Source organism: Eurosta solidaginis, chromosome 4 (genome assembly GCF_040869045.1).
Source record: "Eurosta solidaginis isolate ZX-2024a chromosome 4, ASM4086904v1, whole genome shotgun sequence".
Lineage (NCBI taxonomy): Eukaryota > Metazoa > Arthropoda > Insecta > Diptera > Tephritidae > Eurosta > Eurosta solidaginis.
In genome coordinates this window covers 234,510,977-234,528,938 of record NC_090322.1, presented here as the reverse complement: position 1 = coordinate 234,528,938, position 17,962 = coordinate 234,510,977, and the positions used below count along the sequence as shown (strand labels likewise).

Here is a 17,962-nt window from a genome sequence, read left to right as displayed (position 1 = left end):
ATTATGAGGAGGACGTGGAGAAGAATGCTGTCGCAAGCGAGTTGGATTTTTATTTGAAAACAGTTCGCCTAGATCGGAAGGCCGAAAAACAATACCCAAACCTTTCGAAATTTGCTAAAGTTTATCTTTGTTCTCCTGGAAGTAGCGTGTGTAGTGAGAGGTTATTTTCTGAGGCTGGTAACATTTACGATGAAAAGCGTAATCGTTTGCTACCCAAAAATGCTGAAAAGCTTGTTTTTATCCATCACTAGCAGACCCGGCAGACGTTGTTCTGCCCTAAATTAGGCCTATCTGCATACATTTTAATAAGCTTTTTCCGTCTAACCTAACTCTGCTTTACCCCTCTACACTTTTTCCTAATCTCTTTATTCACTCCTCTCTCCGTCTTTTTCGTTTCATCTCCATCTTCGTCTCATTTTATCTATTTCTCAGTCTCCTTCTCTCTTTCTCTTCTCTCAAGTTTTTCTCCTTCTTCTTCGCCTCTTATTGCCAGTCCCAGAGGGTGGTATGTATTTTTTTCCAGTCCCATTCCGAGTCTCAGTCCCAGTCCCACTCCGAGTCTCAGTCTCAGTCCTAGTCCTAATCCCAGTCCCAGTCCGTTTCTATTATACTTCCCGGCAAAAAGCATCGTAAATACTAAAATATGCAAATTTATATACGAAATTTCAGGCAAATCGAATAGGACGTGTGCAAATAAGTATGTGGGTATTATTAATTCATGTCTTTATTTCGCCTTCGCATGAATATTTATCAGTTTTGCCAGGTTGATGCGACTAAATCGAATATCACAATGAACTTCAGAGCTCTCAGCAACAGCCTTCATTTGATATCCATAATACACACACATTCTAGCGGTATCTGGGTCCATGTTTTGGCCTATATTTGGAAACCCTAGTCACTCAGCGGTGTAAAACTTACTCTGTACTAAAGCATACATCAACAGCATCAATGTGATACCCATAATATAAAAACACATTCTAGGTGTATCCGGGTCCATGTTTTGGCCTATATCTCGAGACCGTAGTCACCCAGCGGTGTAAAACTTACTCTGTACTAAAGCATACATCAACAGCTTCAATTTGATACCCATAATGTAAAAACACATTCTAGGTGTATCCGGGTCCACGTTTTGGGCTATATCACGAGACCCTATCCTCCCAGTTGTATGCAAATTTTCCTGTACTATAGCACTCATCAACAGCTTTCATTTGATATCCATATTGTATAAACACATTCTAGGGGTACCCGGGTCCACGTTTTGGGCTATATCTCGAGACCCTAGCCTCCCAGTTGTATGAAAATTATCCTGTACTATAGCACTCATCAACAGCTTTCATTTGATGTCCATATTGTATAAACACATTCTATGGGTACCCGGGTCCACGTTTTGGGCTATATCTCGAGACCCTAGCCTCCCAGTTGTATGAAAATTATCCTGTACTATAACACTCATCAACAGCTTTCATTTGATATCCATATTGTATAAACACATCCTAGGGGTAGCCGGGTCCTCGTTTTGGGCTATATCTCGAGACCCTAGCCTCCCAGTTGTATGAAAATTAACCTGTACTATATCACTCATCAACAGCTGTCATTTGATATCCATATTGTATAAACACATTCTAGAGGTACCCGTGTCCACGTTTTAATCTCAAGACCCTAGACACGTAGCAAAAAAAAAAGGTATATGTTGGCCGATTCTCAGACCTACCCAATATGCTCACAAAATTTCATGAGAATCGGTTCAGCCGTTTCGGAGGAGTTCAGCCTCTAAAACCGTGACAGAAGAAATTTATATATTAGATAACTTACCACTGATGAATTTTAAATACTAAAGTGTTGTAATTGGGAAATAAATACATAATTTTTAGTAATATAACGTGTCTTTTTTACATGATTTGGTATAGTACGTATTATTCGGCCGAATACCGAATAGCAAAAAAAGTGGCCGAATAGGCCGAATACCGAATAGTTGCCGAATATTCGTGACAACTCTAATTTAAACTCAAATCGTGCGGCATGCAATCGCCATACTTAGAAATAAAGAACAGGGTGCCCTATATAACCAAAGCATGCTTTTTACGTCGGTTATTGTTATCATTTTTCCGAAAAATTTCAGCGGTCTTGAAATCTTTCGTCATCCGCCGGTGCAATCTCCTGATCGTGTCGAAATTGTTTTAAGGATAATTAATTGGATTTTTCCGGATCATTTCGAGACTTCCTTCGGATAATTTCGGGGTGCTTTTCAGGATTATTTAACGATACTTTTAGGACCACCTTCGGATGATTTCGGAACTAGTTCGGGGTAATTTCGAATTTAGTTTGAAATTATTTCAGCATTATATCGAGGCTTTTTCGGCATAGTTTCGCCATAGTTTCAGCTTTGTTTTTGGAATAACTTGACGTATTTATATGGTAAGGTTGATTTTAGTATGGATACGGGACCAATACGAGATGGTTTCAAAATTATTTTCCGGATTATTTACGTTCCATTTCGGAACCGATTTGTGTTAGTTTCGAAAATATTCTATTAATTTAGATATGATTTCGGTGCTATTTCTAAATTATTTCGAAATATAATTTCGACGATTTTTTTATTGTTTTATAAACTTTGTCTGCAGTGCTACAAGATTATTTGGATATCATTTGACGCTAGTTCTAAATTATTTTCGGAATAACTTCGGGATTTTCGTATTGTTTTCTAAACTCTGTCTGGGATGTTACGGGATCATTCCGCGATAACTTCATAACCATTTCGAGTATATTGTCGGGAAGTGCTCCGTATTTCGTTCATAATATCGATAGTAATTTCTCAGTTTGAGGATTGAGTTCGGAATAGTTTCGGGATTATTTTTGAAATAACCTTAGGCATTTTTCGTGATAGTTTCGGTATTGGTTTAAGGATTATAACGCGTACATTAAGGAGAATGTTAATATTTTTTTAAAGAATTTTACTTCCTTTCTACTCCTTCCGTTTCGAGTTTGACCGCAAGTTACAGTACAAAATTTAGGAATCCTATTTAAAGGTTCAATTTGGGACCATTTCGGTATCATTCCCGAACAATCTGCGGATAATTTCATGACTATCTCAGAACAAAAATAACAATATTTTTATAATTTTCTGACTATTTCTGGATCATTTTAGGACAATTTTGAAGTTGTTTTAGAAACTATTTTGCAATTTTTTGTTTATAATATTTTAAATCTAATTAATAATTTTTGGTCGGTCAAAATGAAAGTAATTTTTGGAATTTCAGCTCAAATAAATTTTATATTCAATTTTCTTCAAGCGGAGTCGCGAGTGAATACTCGTTTTTATATATGTATACTAGCAGAGCCGGCAGACGTTGTTCTGCCCTAAATTTGGCCTATATGCATACATTTTAAAAATCTTTTGCAGTCTAATTCTACTCTCCCCCCTCTACACTTTTTCTTAATCCTTTTATTCACTTCTCCCTCCGTCTTTTTCGCTTCATATATTTCCATCTTCGTCTCTTTCTATCTCTTTCTCAGTCTCCTCTTTCTCTCTTTTCTCTTCTTTCAAGTTCTTCTCATTCTCCTTCATCCCTTATTGCCTGTTCCAGGGGGTGGTATGTATTTTGTTCTAGTCCCAGTCCCCGTCCCACTCCGATTCTCAGTCCCAGTCCCACTCCGATTCCCAGTCCCAGTCCGTTCCCGGTCTACTTCCCGGAAAAAGGGTAGTAAATATTAATATAGGCAAATTTATATACCAAATTTCAGGCAAATTGCATAGGACGTATGTAAATAGGTATGTGGGTATTATTAATTCATGTCCTTATTTCGGATTCGCATGCATAATTATCAGTTTTACCAGGGTGATGCGACTTAATCGAATATCATAATGAAAATTACTTTAGAGCTCTCAGCAACGGTTTTCATTTGATAGCCATATTGCCCACACATTTTAGGGGTACCCGGGTCCATTTTTCGGCCTATATCTCTAGACCCTGTACGTAGATCGCAATCAAAGCTATGTAATAACCACCGCGTGAGGTATACGCAACTTGTGTGAAAGCTTTAACAAAATCGACCGACGCATCTCTTCAAACACCGGCGACCAACTAACACACATTTTAGCCTTTCTTTTTATATATGTATACAGATTTTTATATTTCACACTTCACTATAATATTAAAACGAAATGCAGATATTCGTTGCTTTTGAAATTCGGCTTAAAAATTGCACATGGAACAACTAAAGACTCTCCTGAATTAAAAAAAATGTCTTAGTACCTCAAATTGCGGGCCCCCTCAGAAACCGCGGGCCCACTCGTCGGGCTTGGTGATGTGCTATACTTGATATCATTCGCTATAATATTTTTTATTGATACGCACGTTGTTTATTTAAACACCAACCAACTACACGGAAGTACAACCGGAAAATATGAGTGCAGTTCCGTATACGTAACATTTTATTAATACATATAAATATTTAAAAAAAAAATTGCAATGAAATAATATTGCGACTATAAAACGAGATATAACCTACCCTATCTTTCAAGTTAGATCAAACTACACACGGGGTGCAAAACAATTTCAAAATCGGTTGAGTAGTTTTGGAGTCCATCGCAGACAAACATTGTGACCCGTGATTTTTATATATAAAGATGTACATGGGATAGAGCCTACTGGACGCTCGAAGGAATATTCATATCCGTCTATTATTTTTTAACTGCTATCCTGAACGCGATTATCCGGTCAGCCACAATCCTACTACTGAATAACTTTAATGCGCCATGAAAACAAACTTCTAAATATTTTGATGTCAAAACTATAAAATATGTTAAATTATTAATGCAGTTTTTAGATGTAAGCCACCTGCATTCAGTTGTAAAGTTGTACAGTTAAAAAAGGAATAAAGTAAATATTTTGCGAATGGCTGCTTTCTGCGTGCCATGAAAAATAAATTATTTACGCTTGTGCCAGCAGAGTACAAAATATTAAAAGCAGTAGCATTGCAAGTACATTCATAATTATTGCCATCATTATTATTAGCATCATAATCATATTAAGTGAATGGTTCACCACAACTTTTTTAATATGACGCTTATGATGCTTATGAGGTTCACGGAATGGTATAATATGTAGATACAAGTATATATATATATATAAGTACATACACATATCTCTATACAGACACGTGCAATCAGGTGTCGGCTAAAAATCTACCTTATTAATACGATGTCCTAACAGCCGGTAAAATGTGTGTGGCATATTGTTCTTGACCCATTTAAATAGTAACAGTGGTGGTCATACAATGTGCAGCTAAACTGTAACCCTTCTCTGTAGAATTACGCATTGAAATAACATCTTTTTGATAGAATGTTTCCGCATTAGAGCAAACAGAGCTATGTACATACATAAATGCATATACACACATACACAGCAAAAGTTCTAAGACTTTTCTTATTTGGGGGATTTACAAATTGTTGCAACAGTTCAAGTAGCCATAATGTCACCAGATGTAATGGAAAAGTCCTTTTGAAACAAGTTGTGCTTGTCTTAGCATCAAAAAGTTAATCACATAAGGACTGCAAGTGTATGTCCTCAGTGCTTGTTGGTGCGTTCCTTGTCAGGTGAACTTTTACTTAAAAACGGGAAAAAAATTAAGACAATTGACGATCTGAGGCTGAGAGTTGAAAAATATTCATGCAGCTGTGACTTTCGCACTTTTTCTCAAAACAAACTGTAAATCGCAGCGTCTTCTTCCAAGAAATCACTGTGACAATCCGACTATTACGGCTCGCTCGCAATCACGCTTTCCTAAAAGTTCAGCTACAGACAAAATCACAGCTCTTGTTACAGGAAACATTAGCTGTGATAACGCCCAAGCAAACACAGTTTCTAATGCAAGAGAAAAAAAAGTTAGAGAACCAGGTTAGAGTTCGATTAGAGAACTATTTGAGAAACACTAAAAGTACAATGTTGTCACACTTATCGATTATTTGAACGACTAGGCCACTCATCCTTAGTGGTATACAAAAGAAATAAAACTCGTGAAAAGTTGTGCGAAAATAGTGGGAGTTGCAAACACAGTTTTTCATTTGTAAAATGTAAGTCAAAATAAATAAGGTCCCCTTCCACCTTAAAGAAACACTGAAGAATTCGATTCGTTTTCTCATCTACTCTAACCTTAATTCTTGTTGGGGTGAGCAAATTAGTCTGTGATTTTTAGGTAAGATTCATTTATTGATATTGTAGCAGCTAATTGTTTTGCTGTAACGATCGCAACGAATGACAATACAAAGAAAAATAGCTAGATCTTTGAAGAAACGAAAATTGTTTTTCCCTCTATGCGTCTCCTTTGTTTTCTGGTGAATCTATGTATAATTACCTAAGAGGCTAGGAGCTACGTGATAAAGTCAGCAGTTATAGGCAGCTGTTTGGTAACCTATTTGGTTTAAGGATCTCGAAGCCAACAACCGGCGTGACATCGTGTCGAAAGTAAGGTCAGTTATAATGTCATTTAATCGTCCCCTCGTCATTTATGTGGTCACGTGCCCTCATTTGGTTGATTTCCATATAGCGGATTCTTATGTCGTTTAGTCCCTTTCGGTACGGAGGGAGACGCACAAACACATGCATATATCTTATCTGAGATGCTCCCAAAAGTAGGCAATAATTTGTGCAAGTATCACTCACATATACGCGCGCATATCAGAAGCTATAAACGTAGTTATAGCTGGTAATTTTATAGCTGATAACTAACTAGTTAGTTCTGGAAATATAGGCGCCTAGAAATATGTCAACGAGGAAACCGCACAGTATAAAAGCAGCAACAATTGAGGCACGAAAATTAGTTTTGGTTTAAGCAAGCTATCAGTTGCGAAGTATAAGTGTTATTGTGAAGTACTTTAATAAAGGCCATTTTTGCATTATTCAACATTGGAGTTATTTATTCAACAGTTTAGTGATTCGAACCTTAGCAGAAGATTTGGAATAAGCGGAACTGCAGTAAATTCGTTACACTATGATCAGAATCACTTAATGGCCACGTATGGGTTAACCCTCGTTCCTCCTGCTCTGAAGGTTTCCAGAAGATCATCAACTACCAGTATACATAGCAGAGGCGAAAGCACATAGCCCTGTGGCGCAACCCAACCCACCCAAATAGTACAGCGGCTGAATATTCGCTCTGTCAGCAAGAAAGCTGATTAAAACATAGTACTCATGTTGCATTTCGTATGCATATGGGGGTCATTAAGCACATACTTTTTCGGTTGTGCTTTGCAGGTCACTTTACTTCAAAAGCAAAGACACTAAAGAAGAAAAAGTTTTTCGGATTTGATCACCAATAGCATAACCCCGCAACTACTTTCGAGCTTCTAGGGTACTTTTTTCTTTAAAGTGCGTCATATATCACTGAGGCGCGTTAGTTTTACCATAATTGACAATATGTAAACAAAACTTTCAAGAAATTAATTTTCAATTAGTAACTCCCAAGGGTCAACAATATGGCCACCTCTGTATAAACAAAGATTGCGTGTTTTTGCAAGGATATGCCTAAATTTTTAGTTGCAAATAAAGCAAATGTATTTTGTAAGCAAAATGTGGAATCAACAATACCAACAACAATAACAACTTTTCATTTGCCAAAAAAAAAAAAAAAACCTAAAAACCTCCAACACGAACAGCACTGTTCAAGCTATTTTTGTTTTTGCCTCAACATTTTTCATTGACCTTGTCCCCTGCTTATGCTCGTTTGTACGAATGAAGCTGTTGCCTTTAAATCAGCACATGGCCCACATCAAGGGCTTTGAGTGGGCTTTAAATATACATACCAACAAAGTAGATCGATATGTACATTTCAACTAAATACAGGATATTTAGCATAAACTAATTACTAGTTTTTTATTTTGCTGTAAAAGTGTTTGTATTGTAAAACAGTTAACGGATATAGGGAGTAATAAATATTATAATTATTTCTGTTCTTGTATGCATATCATATGCGGAAAAGTTTTGGGTAAAAAATTGAAATTATGCGTAATAGAAAGTTTTTGATTCAGTTGTTTGATGGGCCAATGTTTATTATGTTTGGATTCTTTTATATAAGAGCTATTAGGCCGGTGGTTTTTAAGCGAAAAACTAAGTTTTCCTTTATCCTCCTACGCGTTTCGGTACATTTTGTACCTTCCTCAGGGAGATCTGTTTTTATTAATAACATAAAACAATTATTCGCAAAAGAAACATTTTACACAACATTGAGAATTTCACTTACATTACATTCAATTAAATTAAAAAAATTTTTTCAAAACTATAAACACACATATATTCGCGCTGCATCCTTTACGTTGCTCATCTCATCACACTGTGTGCTTTTTGATTGCTGTGAAGTAAGCACAGTTGATATTGTCTACGTCCTCTTTGAAGTTTACACAGTCTTTTATTCGTTGTTGTATTCGCAAGCCCTCTAGTGTTAGCCTTGTTTTTGTTCTTCTTTCTATGTCCAATATACGCGCATTCGAAAAATCAGCTGAGTGATTGTGTATTGATAGGTGTTGCGAAAGTGCCGTAGAGGTCTTTTTGTTTCTTGCGTCTGCTTTGTGTTCGCTTATTCGTATTCCTAATGCTCTTTTTGTTGTCCCTATATAAATTTTGTTGCAGTCTTCGCCAGCTTTTCCCTTGCATTTGATTTCGTATATCACATTATGTTGTTGCTCCTTTTCGATTGTGTCTTTTGTTCGTGTAAAAATTTTATTCAGAGTGCAGTGTGGTCTGTGCGCAAATCTTACGTTGTTGTTGTTTATGATATTTCTCAAACTTTTGTTGTCCGTTAAGCCTGGTATGTATGTAATTCCTGTGTATATTATGTTATCCCGTACATTATTGTTTTGTGTATTAATATTTGAATGTTCAGTATTGTTAATTGTTGTAGTTATTAGCTTCTCAGTGACTGCATTAGGGTACCCGTTTTTGTATAGAATATTTTTTATTTTCAACTTGTTTTCATTCCTGAACTCCTGATCACTTTTTTTAATTTAATTGAATGTAATGTAAGTGAAATTCTCAATGTTGTGTAAAATGTTTCTTTTGCGAATAATTGTTTTATGTTATTAATAAAAACAGATCTCCCTGAGGAAGGTACAAAATGTACCGAAACGCGTAGGAGGATAAAGGAAAACTTAGTTTTTCGCTTAAAAACCACCGGCCTAATAGCTCTTATATAAAAGAAAAAGTTTTTGAGTTTTGGGAAAATTCTTGGTTATGAACCCGGTTGCCATACCATGTTTTAATTGGGACCAAAATTCAACGAAAAAAGGATCAAATCTCAAGAAAAATACCAAATTTGTGTTTTATTTTAAAATCTTAGGATTATTCCATAGTTTCCTATACAAAATTTTTCTAAAAATAGCGAATAGAAGAATTTGCTTTAAATCAAACTGCACAAACCAAAATAAAATGTACTTTTATGTATTACATTTTCACATTTCTAGGATAAGTCTATGTCTTTTAACAACCAAACGTTTTGAATCTAGTTTTGCTGACAAAGCTCTTAGTTCCAGCATTATGTTGTTCATTGCAATGAAATAAAATGTATATCTGAGTTTTGGTTTTGCCGAACTATGTGGCAAACTCAGTAAATCATAAATGAGGCCAAGCAATTCTTCGAAGCAGTTTTGTTAATGCTATTATTATAGATGCTTAATTTTTTCCCTTAACATTAAAATTTTATATAAGAGCCTTAGATTCAGTAAGTGTAATTTTTGAAAAACTCACATTTACTGACTCTAGCCCCAGGCCTCGGATTTGAAATCAAACGTCTTGATAGTTTCAAATGTGCAATAACGGAGCCTGATTACATTTAATTAGGTACTCGAATTTGGTTAATAGTGCTGTTATTGAAGTTTATGTGGTTCTATACCTACGGGAATAACTTTTCGCAAAACACTTCTTCCGAAATCAAATCTCTTTTACATTTGCTTCAAAATCTTAATATAAAAATAAATTGGTTTTAAGCGCAATTAGTTGTTAGTTGACTTTGCAATTTTTGTGGTAAGAATTCCATGGAAGTGGGGAGGCAAAAAAATCGCCCATTGCTCTGTGAAAATCGTATTCTAGGGATCAAAATAAGAAACTTTGCGAAGGAACCATACCTCTAAAACGAATTCTGATGTCACCCCCTTTGGGACGTAGGGGCGAATTTTGAAAAATCCCACTTTGAAATGCCTATGTTTTTTCCTTTTTGGAGTTTATTTTTCTCTTTAGAAATTTATTTAGTCAGAACATATGTAAATGAAAAAATGAATTTAACTTAGTAATAGAAAAGAAATTAAAAAAAATTATTAGAAATTAGCGTTTTTACAACCCCCTTTTAAAACCAAGGCATCACTGTGATGCATTTGCATGCCGTAAACATAGTTGTGTGGGTTTTTTATTCAACCGTTTTAAAAAATGAAGGTATCACTGTGACACAATTGCAGATCGTAAAATTGCTTGTGTTGTTTTTTTTTAAGGCACCACAAGACACAGCAGGTAGAATTGAAATTGCCCCTACCCAAAAGTTCGACCCATCAGAATTCGTTTTAGAGGTATGGTTCCTTCGGCAAAGTTTTTTATTTTGATCCCTAGAATACGATTCTCACAGAGCAATGAGCGATTTTTAAATCGACCCGCCCTAATATGTGGGTTAATGAAAGTGTGACAAATGTTGTGAATGTTTACCTCAGTAAAAAAAAAGAGTACCAAAATTGTGGCTACTACCTAAAAAGCACCAAAATTGAAAAAGGGACCACCGGACCAAATAGGGTCGGAAGGGGCCATTTTGGTCCAAATGGACCAAAGCGGAAACCGTGGTTATGAATACAAACGTTGGGTTGGCAAGACCTTCTCTTCACTATTCGTAAGCAACGGCGGATTCAGATAAACCAACTCCCAACGAAGCGATTTTTTTTATAAGAAACTGAGGACAATAACAATTAGCGGCAGATATAAATCGGGATTTTGAAATCTTTATTTAGATAGTCGGAGCCGATCAACAAGGGACTACTACTTTTTTGGACTGAGTAAGCAATTGAAATGTAAAGTTATCTTACGAAAATCAAAAAACACATTCTCACTCATATGATGGTCCTTCAAGTATTGCGCGAAAAAAATCTTCCGAAAATTTATGACCAAGCGAATGTATTGAAGGAGGATTATGATGAGCTGTATGAGCTTTACGTAGATATGATCATAGCTCTGCGGCCAACGACCACTGGCAGAGTTAATATGAAGGTATCTGCGTCTCGTTCGATATCACTCTTTCCTATAAATGCAATCACTGACAAAACTACTGCTTCACACCGGAGCTGCTTCGTATTGTATAATTAATCTGCTCTGAAGATATCTGAGGAGCTGACGCGAAGCACTCAGATGTGAGGTGGTGCGAAGTACCGAGTAAAGGTGTGAGTGATATGTTTCTGTGGTTCATACTTCAACTGCGACGAGGATAGAGGAGTTATTGTTTCGTGTTATCGAAGTTTTTATCGACGAGTTGTTGGTTCGCTATACAAAAGTTATCGATTTGCTATTATTTTGTTAGTAGTTATCAATTATTCATCTAAAAGTTATCGTTTATTATCTTTAAAGTATAGATATGTTATCGGGGCGATTTGCTACCGGAGAGTTATCGATTTGCTCTCAAAAATGGTTGAAATGTTATCGAAAAAATGTTTGAATTGATATTGAAAAGATATCGATTTGTTATAAGAGTTTTAAAAATTTGTTAGAAAAAAAACTCTTAAGATATTTATAATATTTTAAAATATTTTCAGTGATATATAATAGGTAATGATTTGAGCTGGAATGTGATAAAGAGATCGGGTAACACAAAGTAAAAAAATAAGTTCTTAGAAAGGGATCTGGTGCTTGGCTTCGCCTGAAGAATTTGTTTTTGAAGAAAGGTTTTTGTTGACAACCAGGGCCGATTCCGAAATAAAGCGAGCCTCCATATTAATCTTGACAAATCTGCACTGTGAGGACTGAGATAACTATTGCGCCGATGATTCGATGTTGAAGCACAACAAACAAGCTCCCTCTGCCGAAGCTGTGAGGTTGGAGAGGAAGAAAAGTGGGTTTACTAATTTTTTTTTTCGTCCAGGACAACATTCAAGAGTACTCAAATTTCAAACGGATCTTTTTTCGACATTTCGGCAGAGGTAAGAACCTTTGCTTCCATTTGAGTTCATAAGGGAAGAAAATTGGTTTGTTGAAGACTAAGTAATTAAGAAGTATCTAGATGGTCGAGTATGCACCCAATCGGCATTCGCCGAGCCATTCACCATGGAAAAAATGTTTAAGAGGAAAGTGATGGTAGTTGATGTTGGAGTACTTGAAATAAACTTGGACACTTTCGTTAGGAGATGTATCAATCAGCCATCCAGCCTACCCTGCTGCCACGAGTGATTGTAAAGTTACATTTGGAAAAGATTTTTTTGTTGTTCTGGCAATAAAGACACTCTGATAATATTTTATTATCGATGGTGATATTTCTTTGCCGTTTAAAAATGCGGAACACTCCGAATAACCACGTCGTATTTGCGGGTATTGCTCGAGTTGGTGGTTGTGAGAGTAATAACCCTTCACACACAAAAACTGGAGCTAAGTAAAACAAATAGATCAGTAACAAATAAACTATACAGTGAACATGACCTCTGTTCGTTTTTCGAATATGAACAAAACTAGTTACTTAATGGCTATACTGTCTTAGTGGTTCGCTTGTTATTAATCTCTTTGAGATATTTCATCGCTTGCAAGTGTGAAACATGCATTTGGGAAACTCATTATTTGCATGTGTGAGAATGTAGACTACTGACCTAAGCGATTTGGAGCGTTTCTCACTTAAGCATAACTAAGTGTAGATACCAAAGAGGACGAAGTGGTCCTCACTTAGGCCAGCCTGCCATCACTTGGTGTTATAAGAATGGGCAATTTTTCACGTCTAAAAAAATTGTGCAAGAGCGTGTCCTAATTACTTGAATTATGTTTCCAAACCAAATTTAGATGATGTCTTTTTGAGCCTCATAATTTAAGAACACTCCATAGATGCGTATTTAAGCTCCTTAACTTTTTTCCATTATTCCATTATACATATTGTTACGAATATTAGCAAAACTAAGGGGTGCTGCCATCTCTAAGCCGATGCTAAGTAGCGCCTTGTATGCACATCCATAGATCAATCATTATGTATCTACATAAACGAATAAAACATTATGTCTACACATATGTACGTACACGCAGCAGAGAAGAGATGCTCCCAAAAGTATGCAATTGTAATTGTTGAAGTGTCGCTCACAAAAACACGCATATGAGAAGCTATATACGTGCATCTGTAGTTATAATTATATGACAGCAACTAAGCAAATTCTGGAAGCACCTAGAAGATGCCACGAGGAAATCACAGAGTATAAAAGCACCAGCGGTAGAGGCGCTATAAGCAATTTCGATTAAGACGATATCTAGCGAGCAATAGCAGTATTATCTTGAAAGTCAGTTTAATTTAAGCTATCAGTTTGGTTATTAAGCCAGCTAATTGCAAAGTATAAGTGTTATTGTGAAGTACTTTAATAAAGGCCATTTTTCCATTATTCAATATTGTAGTTATTTATTCAACAGTTTAGTGATACGAACTTAGCAAAAAGGCAAATAAGAGGATTTGCAAGCAAATTCGTTACAATATTTACAAATCTGAAAAGTTGAGTCTTACCTTGCATTAAAACAATATATTGACCAACACATTTACTGCTGCTACTTATGATGCCACTCATGCTCCCACCACTACCGCTACTCCCTCCGCTGCCCATTAAGCCGCCAGAAGCATGACTTAGCCCGGTGCGGAGTAATGTTTTTGTGGTTTGTGTGCGCAACTCGACGATGAGTGGCTCCTCGTCTGTGGCTGGTCTTGCCAATGGCCATATAAAAGACTGAAAGAGAACAAATAAGTATTAACAGATTTGAGAAAAAGTTATTTATACGTGATATTGGATATTGACTTTGTTCAATAATTTATTTCTGTTTGTGTCTTCGAGTGTTCAAAGTTCAGCGAATAAATAACCATGCTTGTTGACCTTAGTTCTTTTTTAGTATTGATTGTGTAGGATTTTGGTCAAATTAATTTGTGGAAAGTTTCATTTCCAGGGGGGGATATTATTTTCCGTTAAACGATTTGTAGGTAAATTAATATTTTTTAATAAGAAAAGCTGATACTGAAATTTAAAAGTTGATTTCTATTGACTCTAGTGCCCATCTGACACTTATACATATACTTATCATGTTACCGATTTTTCAAGTCTCAGGCGTAAAAACGATAATACATTTTTATACTCAGTTGAGCAGTGCTCACAGAGTATATTAAGTTTGATTGGATAACGGTTGGTTGTACATATATAAAGGAATCGAGATAGATATAGACTTCCATATATCAAAATAATCAGGATCGAAAAAAAAATTTGATTGAGCCATGTCCGTCCGTCCGTCCGTCCGTCCATTAACACGATAACTTGAGTAAGTTTTAAGGTATCTTGATGAAATTTGGTATGTAGATTCCTGGGCACTCATCTCAGATCGCTATTTAAAATGAACGATATCGGACTATAACCACGCCCACTTTTTCGATATCGAAAATTTCGAAAAACCGAAAAATTGCGATAATTCATTACAAAAGAGAGATAAAGCGACGAAACTTGGTAGATGAGTTGAACTTATGACGCAGGATAGAAAATTAGTAAAATTTTGGACAATGGGCGTGGCATCGCCCACTTTTAAAAGAAGGTAATTTAAAATTTTGCAAGCTGTAATTTGGCAGTCGTTGAAGATATCATGATGAAATTTGGCAGGAACATTACACCTATTACTATATGTAGGCTTAATAAAAATTAGCAAAATCGGAGAAGGACCACGCCCACTTTTAAAAAAAAAATTTTTTTAAAGTAAAATTTTAACAAAAAATTTAATATCTTTACAGTATATAAGTAAATTATGTCAACATTCAACTCCAGTAATGATATAGTGCAACAAAATACAAAAATAAAAGAAAATTTCAAAATGGGCGTGGCTCCGCCCTTTTTCATTTAATTTGTCTAGGATACTTTTAACGCCATAAGTCGAACAAAAATTAACCAATCCTTTCGAAATTTGGTAGGAGCATAGATTTTATGATGTCAACTGTTTTCTGTGAAAACGGGCGAAATCGGTTGATGCCACGCCCAGTTTTTATACACAGTCGTTCGTCTGTCCTTCCGCATGGCCGTTAACACGATAACTTGAGCAAAAATCGACATATCTTTAATGAACTTAGTTCACGTACTTACTTGAACTCACTTTAACTTGGTATGAAAAATGAACGAAATCCGACAATGACCACGCCCACTTTTTCGATATCGAAAAATCAAAAAAATGCCATAATTCTATACCAAATACGAAAAAAGGGATGAAACATGGTAATTGGATTGGTTTATTGACGCGAAATATAACTTTAGAAAAAACTTTGTAAAATGGTTGTGACACCTACCATATTAAGTAGAAGAAAATGAAAAAGTTCTGCAGGGCGAAATAAAAAAACCTTAAAATCTTGGCAGGTATTATATATATAAATAAATTAGCGGTATCCAACAGATGATGTTCTGGGTCACCTTGGTCCACATTTTGGTCGATATCTGGAAAACGCCTTCACATATACAACTACCACCACTCCCTTTTAAAACTCTCATTAATACCTTTAATTTGATACCCATATCACACAAACACATTCTAGAGTCACCCCTGGTCCACCTTTATGCCGATATTTCGAAACGGCGTCCACCTATAGAACAAAGGCCCACTCCCTTTTAAAATACTCATTAACACCTTTCGTTTGATGCCCATATTGCACAAACAAATTCTAGGATCACCCCTGGTCCACCTTTATGGCGATATCTCGAAACGGCGTCCACCTATGGAACTAAGGATTACTCCCTTTTAAAATACTCATTAAAACCTTTCATTTAGAGTCAACCCTGATCCACCTTTATGGCTATATCCCTAAATGGCGTCCACCTATAGAACTATGGCCCACTCCCTCATAAAATACTCTTTAACACCTTTCATTTGATACCCATATTGTACAAACAAATTCTAGAGTCAACCCTGATCCACCTTTATGGCGATATCCCTAAATGGCGTCCACCTTTAGAACTATGGTCCACTCCCTCATAAAATACTCTTTAGTGCTTTTCATTTGATAGACATGTCATACAAACACATTCCAGGGTTTCCTTCGGTTCATTTTCCTACATGGTTATTTTCCCTTATGTTGTCACCATAGCTCTCAACTGAGTATGTAATGTTCGGTTACACCCGAACTTAACCTACCTTACTTGTTGATATATGAGGACCACCCTAATTTATATAAAGGAATGAATTGCTACGCGTTTGTCGCCCTAAAACTAAAAAATGGTAGACCGATATCGATATTTATACCTTTCCTGAAAATGAAATGGTATATTAACTTTGTGACGAATCTCAAAATTGTAAGTTCTTAAAGGAAATAGATAGTGTTTTGCGTGGCAGTGGAGACCCAGGAAGTCGGGCGGGTGCGTCGCAAATAAAAGAAAAGAAAAGACCGAGTTAGTATCACACAATAACAATTTTATTCACTATATTAAAAGGAACACTCTTTGCTTTGTTTATTGCAAGGGGTTTAACAAATTCAAATTAATTCAAATCCACAGGGCATGTGCACATTTAAATTTAGGCAAGTGATTAATTGGAAATCTAGATTCAATAACAATCGCAAATATTAAATTGTAAAAATATATAACCCCACAAAGCGGAGAATTAATTACAGCACACTTTACTATGCACTTGGCAAATTCACATGTAGGAAAATTAGTTATCTCAAATATTAATTATAATGAGAAACGCAACTTAGAAAAAATGAAAAATGGTTGGTTTGGATAACTCACCTTGGGCTAGCTGCTGGTTCGTAAACGTTCCAAAATAGAAAAGAATATTTAAAAACGAAAAAGGTCCGCACCACCTGCCGATAGCCAACTTTCGTCGATTTTTTCCCCTTTGAAGTTAGCGCTCGGCAGGGGTGGGCCGTTACCGGTAAATAATAATATTGCCAAAAAATGTGCATTAGGGTGGTAGCGAATATTTAGGCTGGTGACCTAAACAGATAGACCTCAGTTGATTTAGCCATGTCCGTCTGTCCGTTTGTATGCAAACTAGTCCCTCAATTTTTGAGATATCTTGATACAATTTGGTGAGCGGATATATATATGTAGGTGTCCAATTAGACATTTGTCGGAACTGGCCGGATGGGACCACTATAGCATATATCCCCTATACAAACGATTTTTCAAAAAAGAGGATTTATATCTTCCTCAATTTATCAAATTGAAGCTTCAAACTTCAGCATATATTGCACATATTCTTGTCTGAAAAAATGGATGAAATTGGTCATATATATAGTATATCCCACACACACGTAGTATATATTTATTTTTTCCAAAAAATCAGATACGAGTATGACTTATGCTTTTGCGTACATCGAAACACTTGAATAAATATATTAAAGTAGATACTAGCGACAATAACAGAGTATGTTGCGTGTCGTACCACGTGTTAAATAAAATTCTAACGAGCTACAAAAATTAATTTAATAATAGGCACTAATTTTAAAGCTATCCGCGAGAAACTTGGCCAGAGGCTCGAAGTTAAATCCATTTAAAGTGGCAACCACCTTGGCAATATCTAACGTTCTTTCACCAAAGTATAAGTATGGTATATAAATTTAACGGCTGGAAGCTTCAAATTTCATCTAATACTTACGTTTACGTATATTGTTGAGATAAGTGATTCATTGTCATAGCTATTTCATGCAGACCACAAAAAACGTGAAACTTTGCATCCTCACAAAAGCTAACTAAATATTTTTACTTCCTTTATTTTAGGTGGCTTGAATGTTTGTCCGCTTTTCATAC

At 35.9% G+C, this 17,962-nt stretch overlaps 1 protein-coding gene across 4 annotated transcripts in view; it reads right to left on the bottom strand.

Annotated features, from left to right (window-relative positions):
* Window positions 1-17,962, bottom strand: part of LOC137251077 (otoferlin-like) — a 635,511-nt gene that overhangs the window by 440,571 nt on the left and 176,978 nt on the right. For 3 of the 4 annotated variants that reach the window (XM_067785043.1, XM_067785044.1, XM_067785045.1), the window contains one exon: window positions 13,705-13,921. In XM_067785043.1, coding sequence (XP_067641144.1) covers window positions 13,705-13,921 — 217 coding nt within the window. Of the gene's footprint in view, window positions 1-13,704; window positions 13,922-16,939; window positions 16,965-17,962 lie in introns of those variants that run through there. The other variant, XM_067785046.1, reaches the window with a different exon arrangement.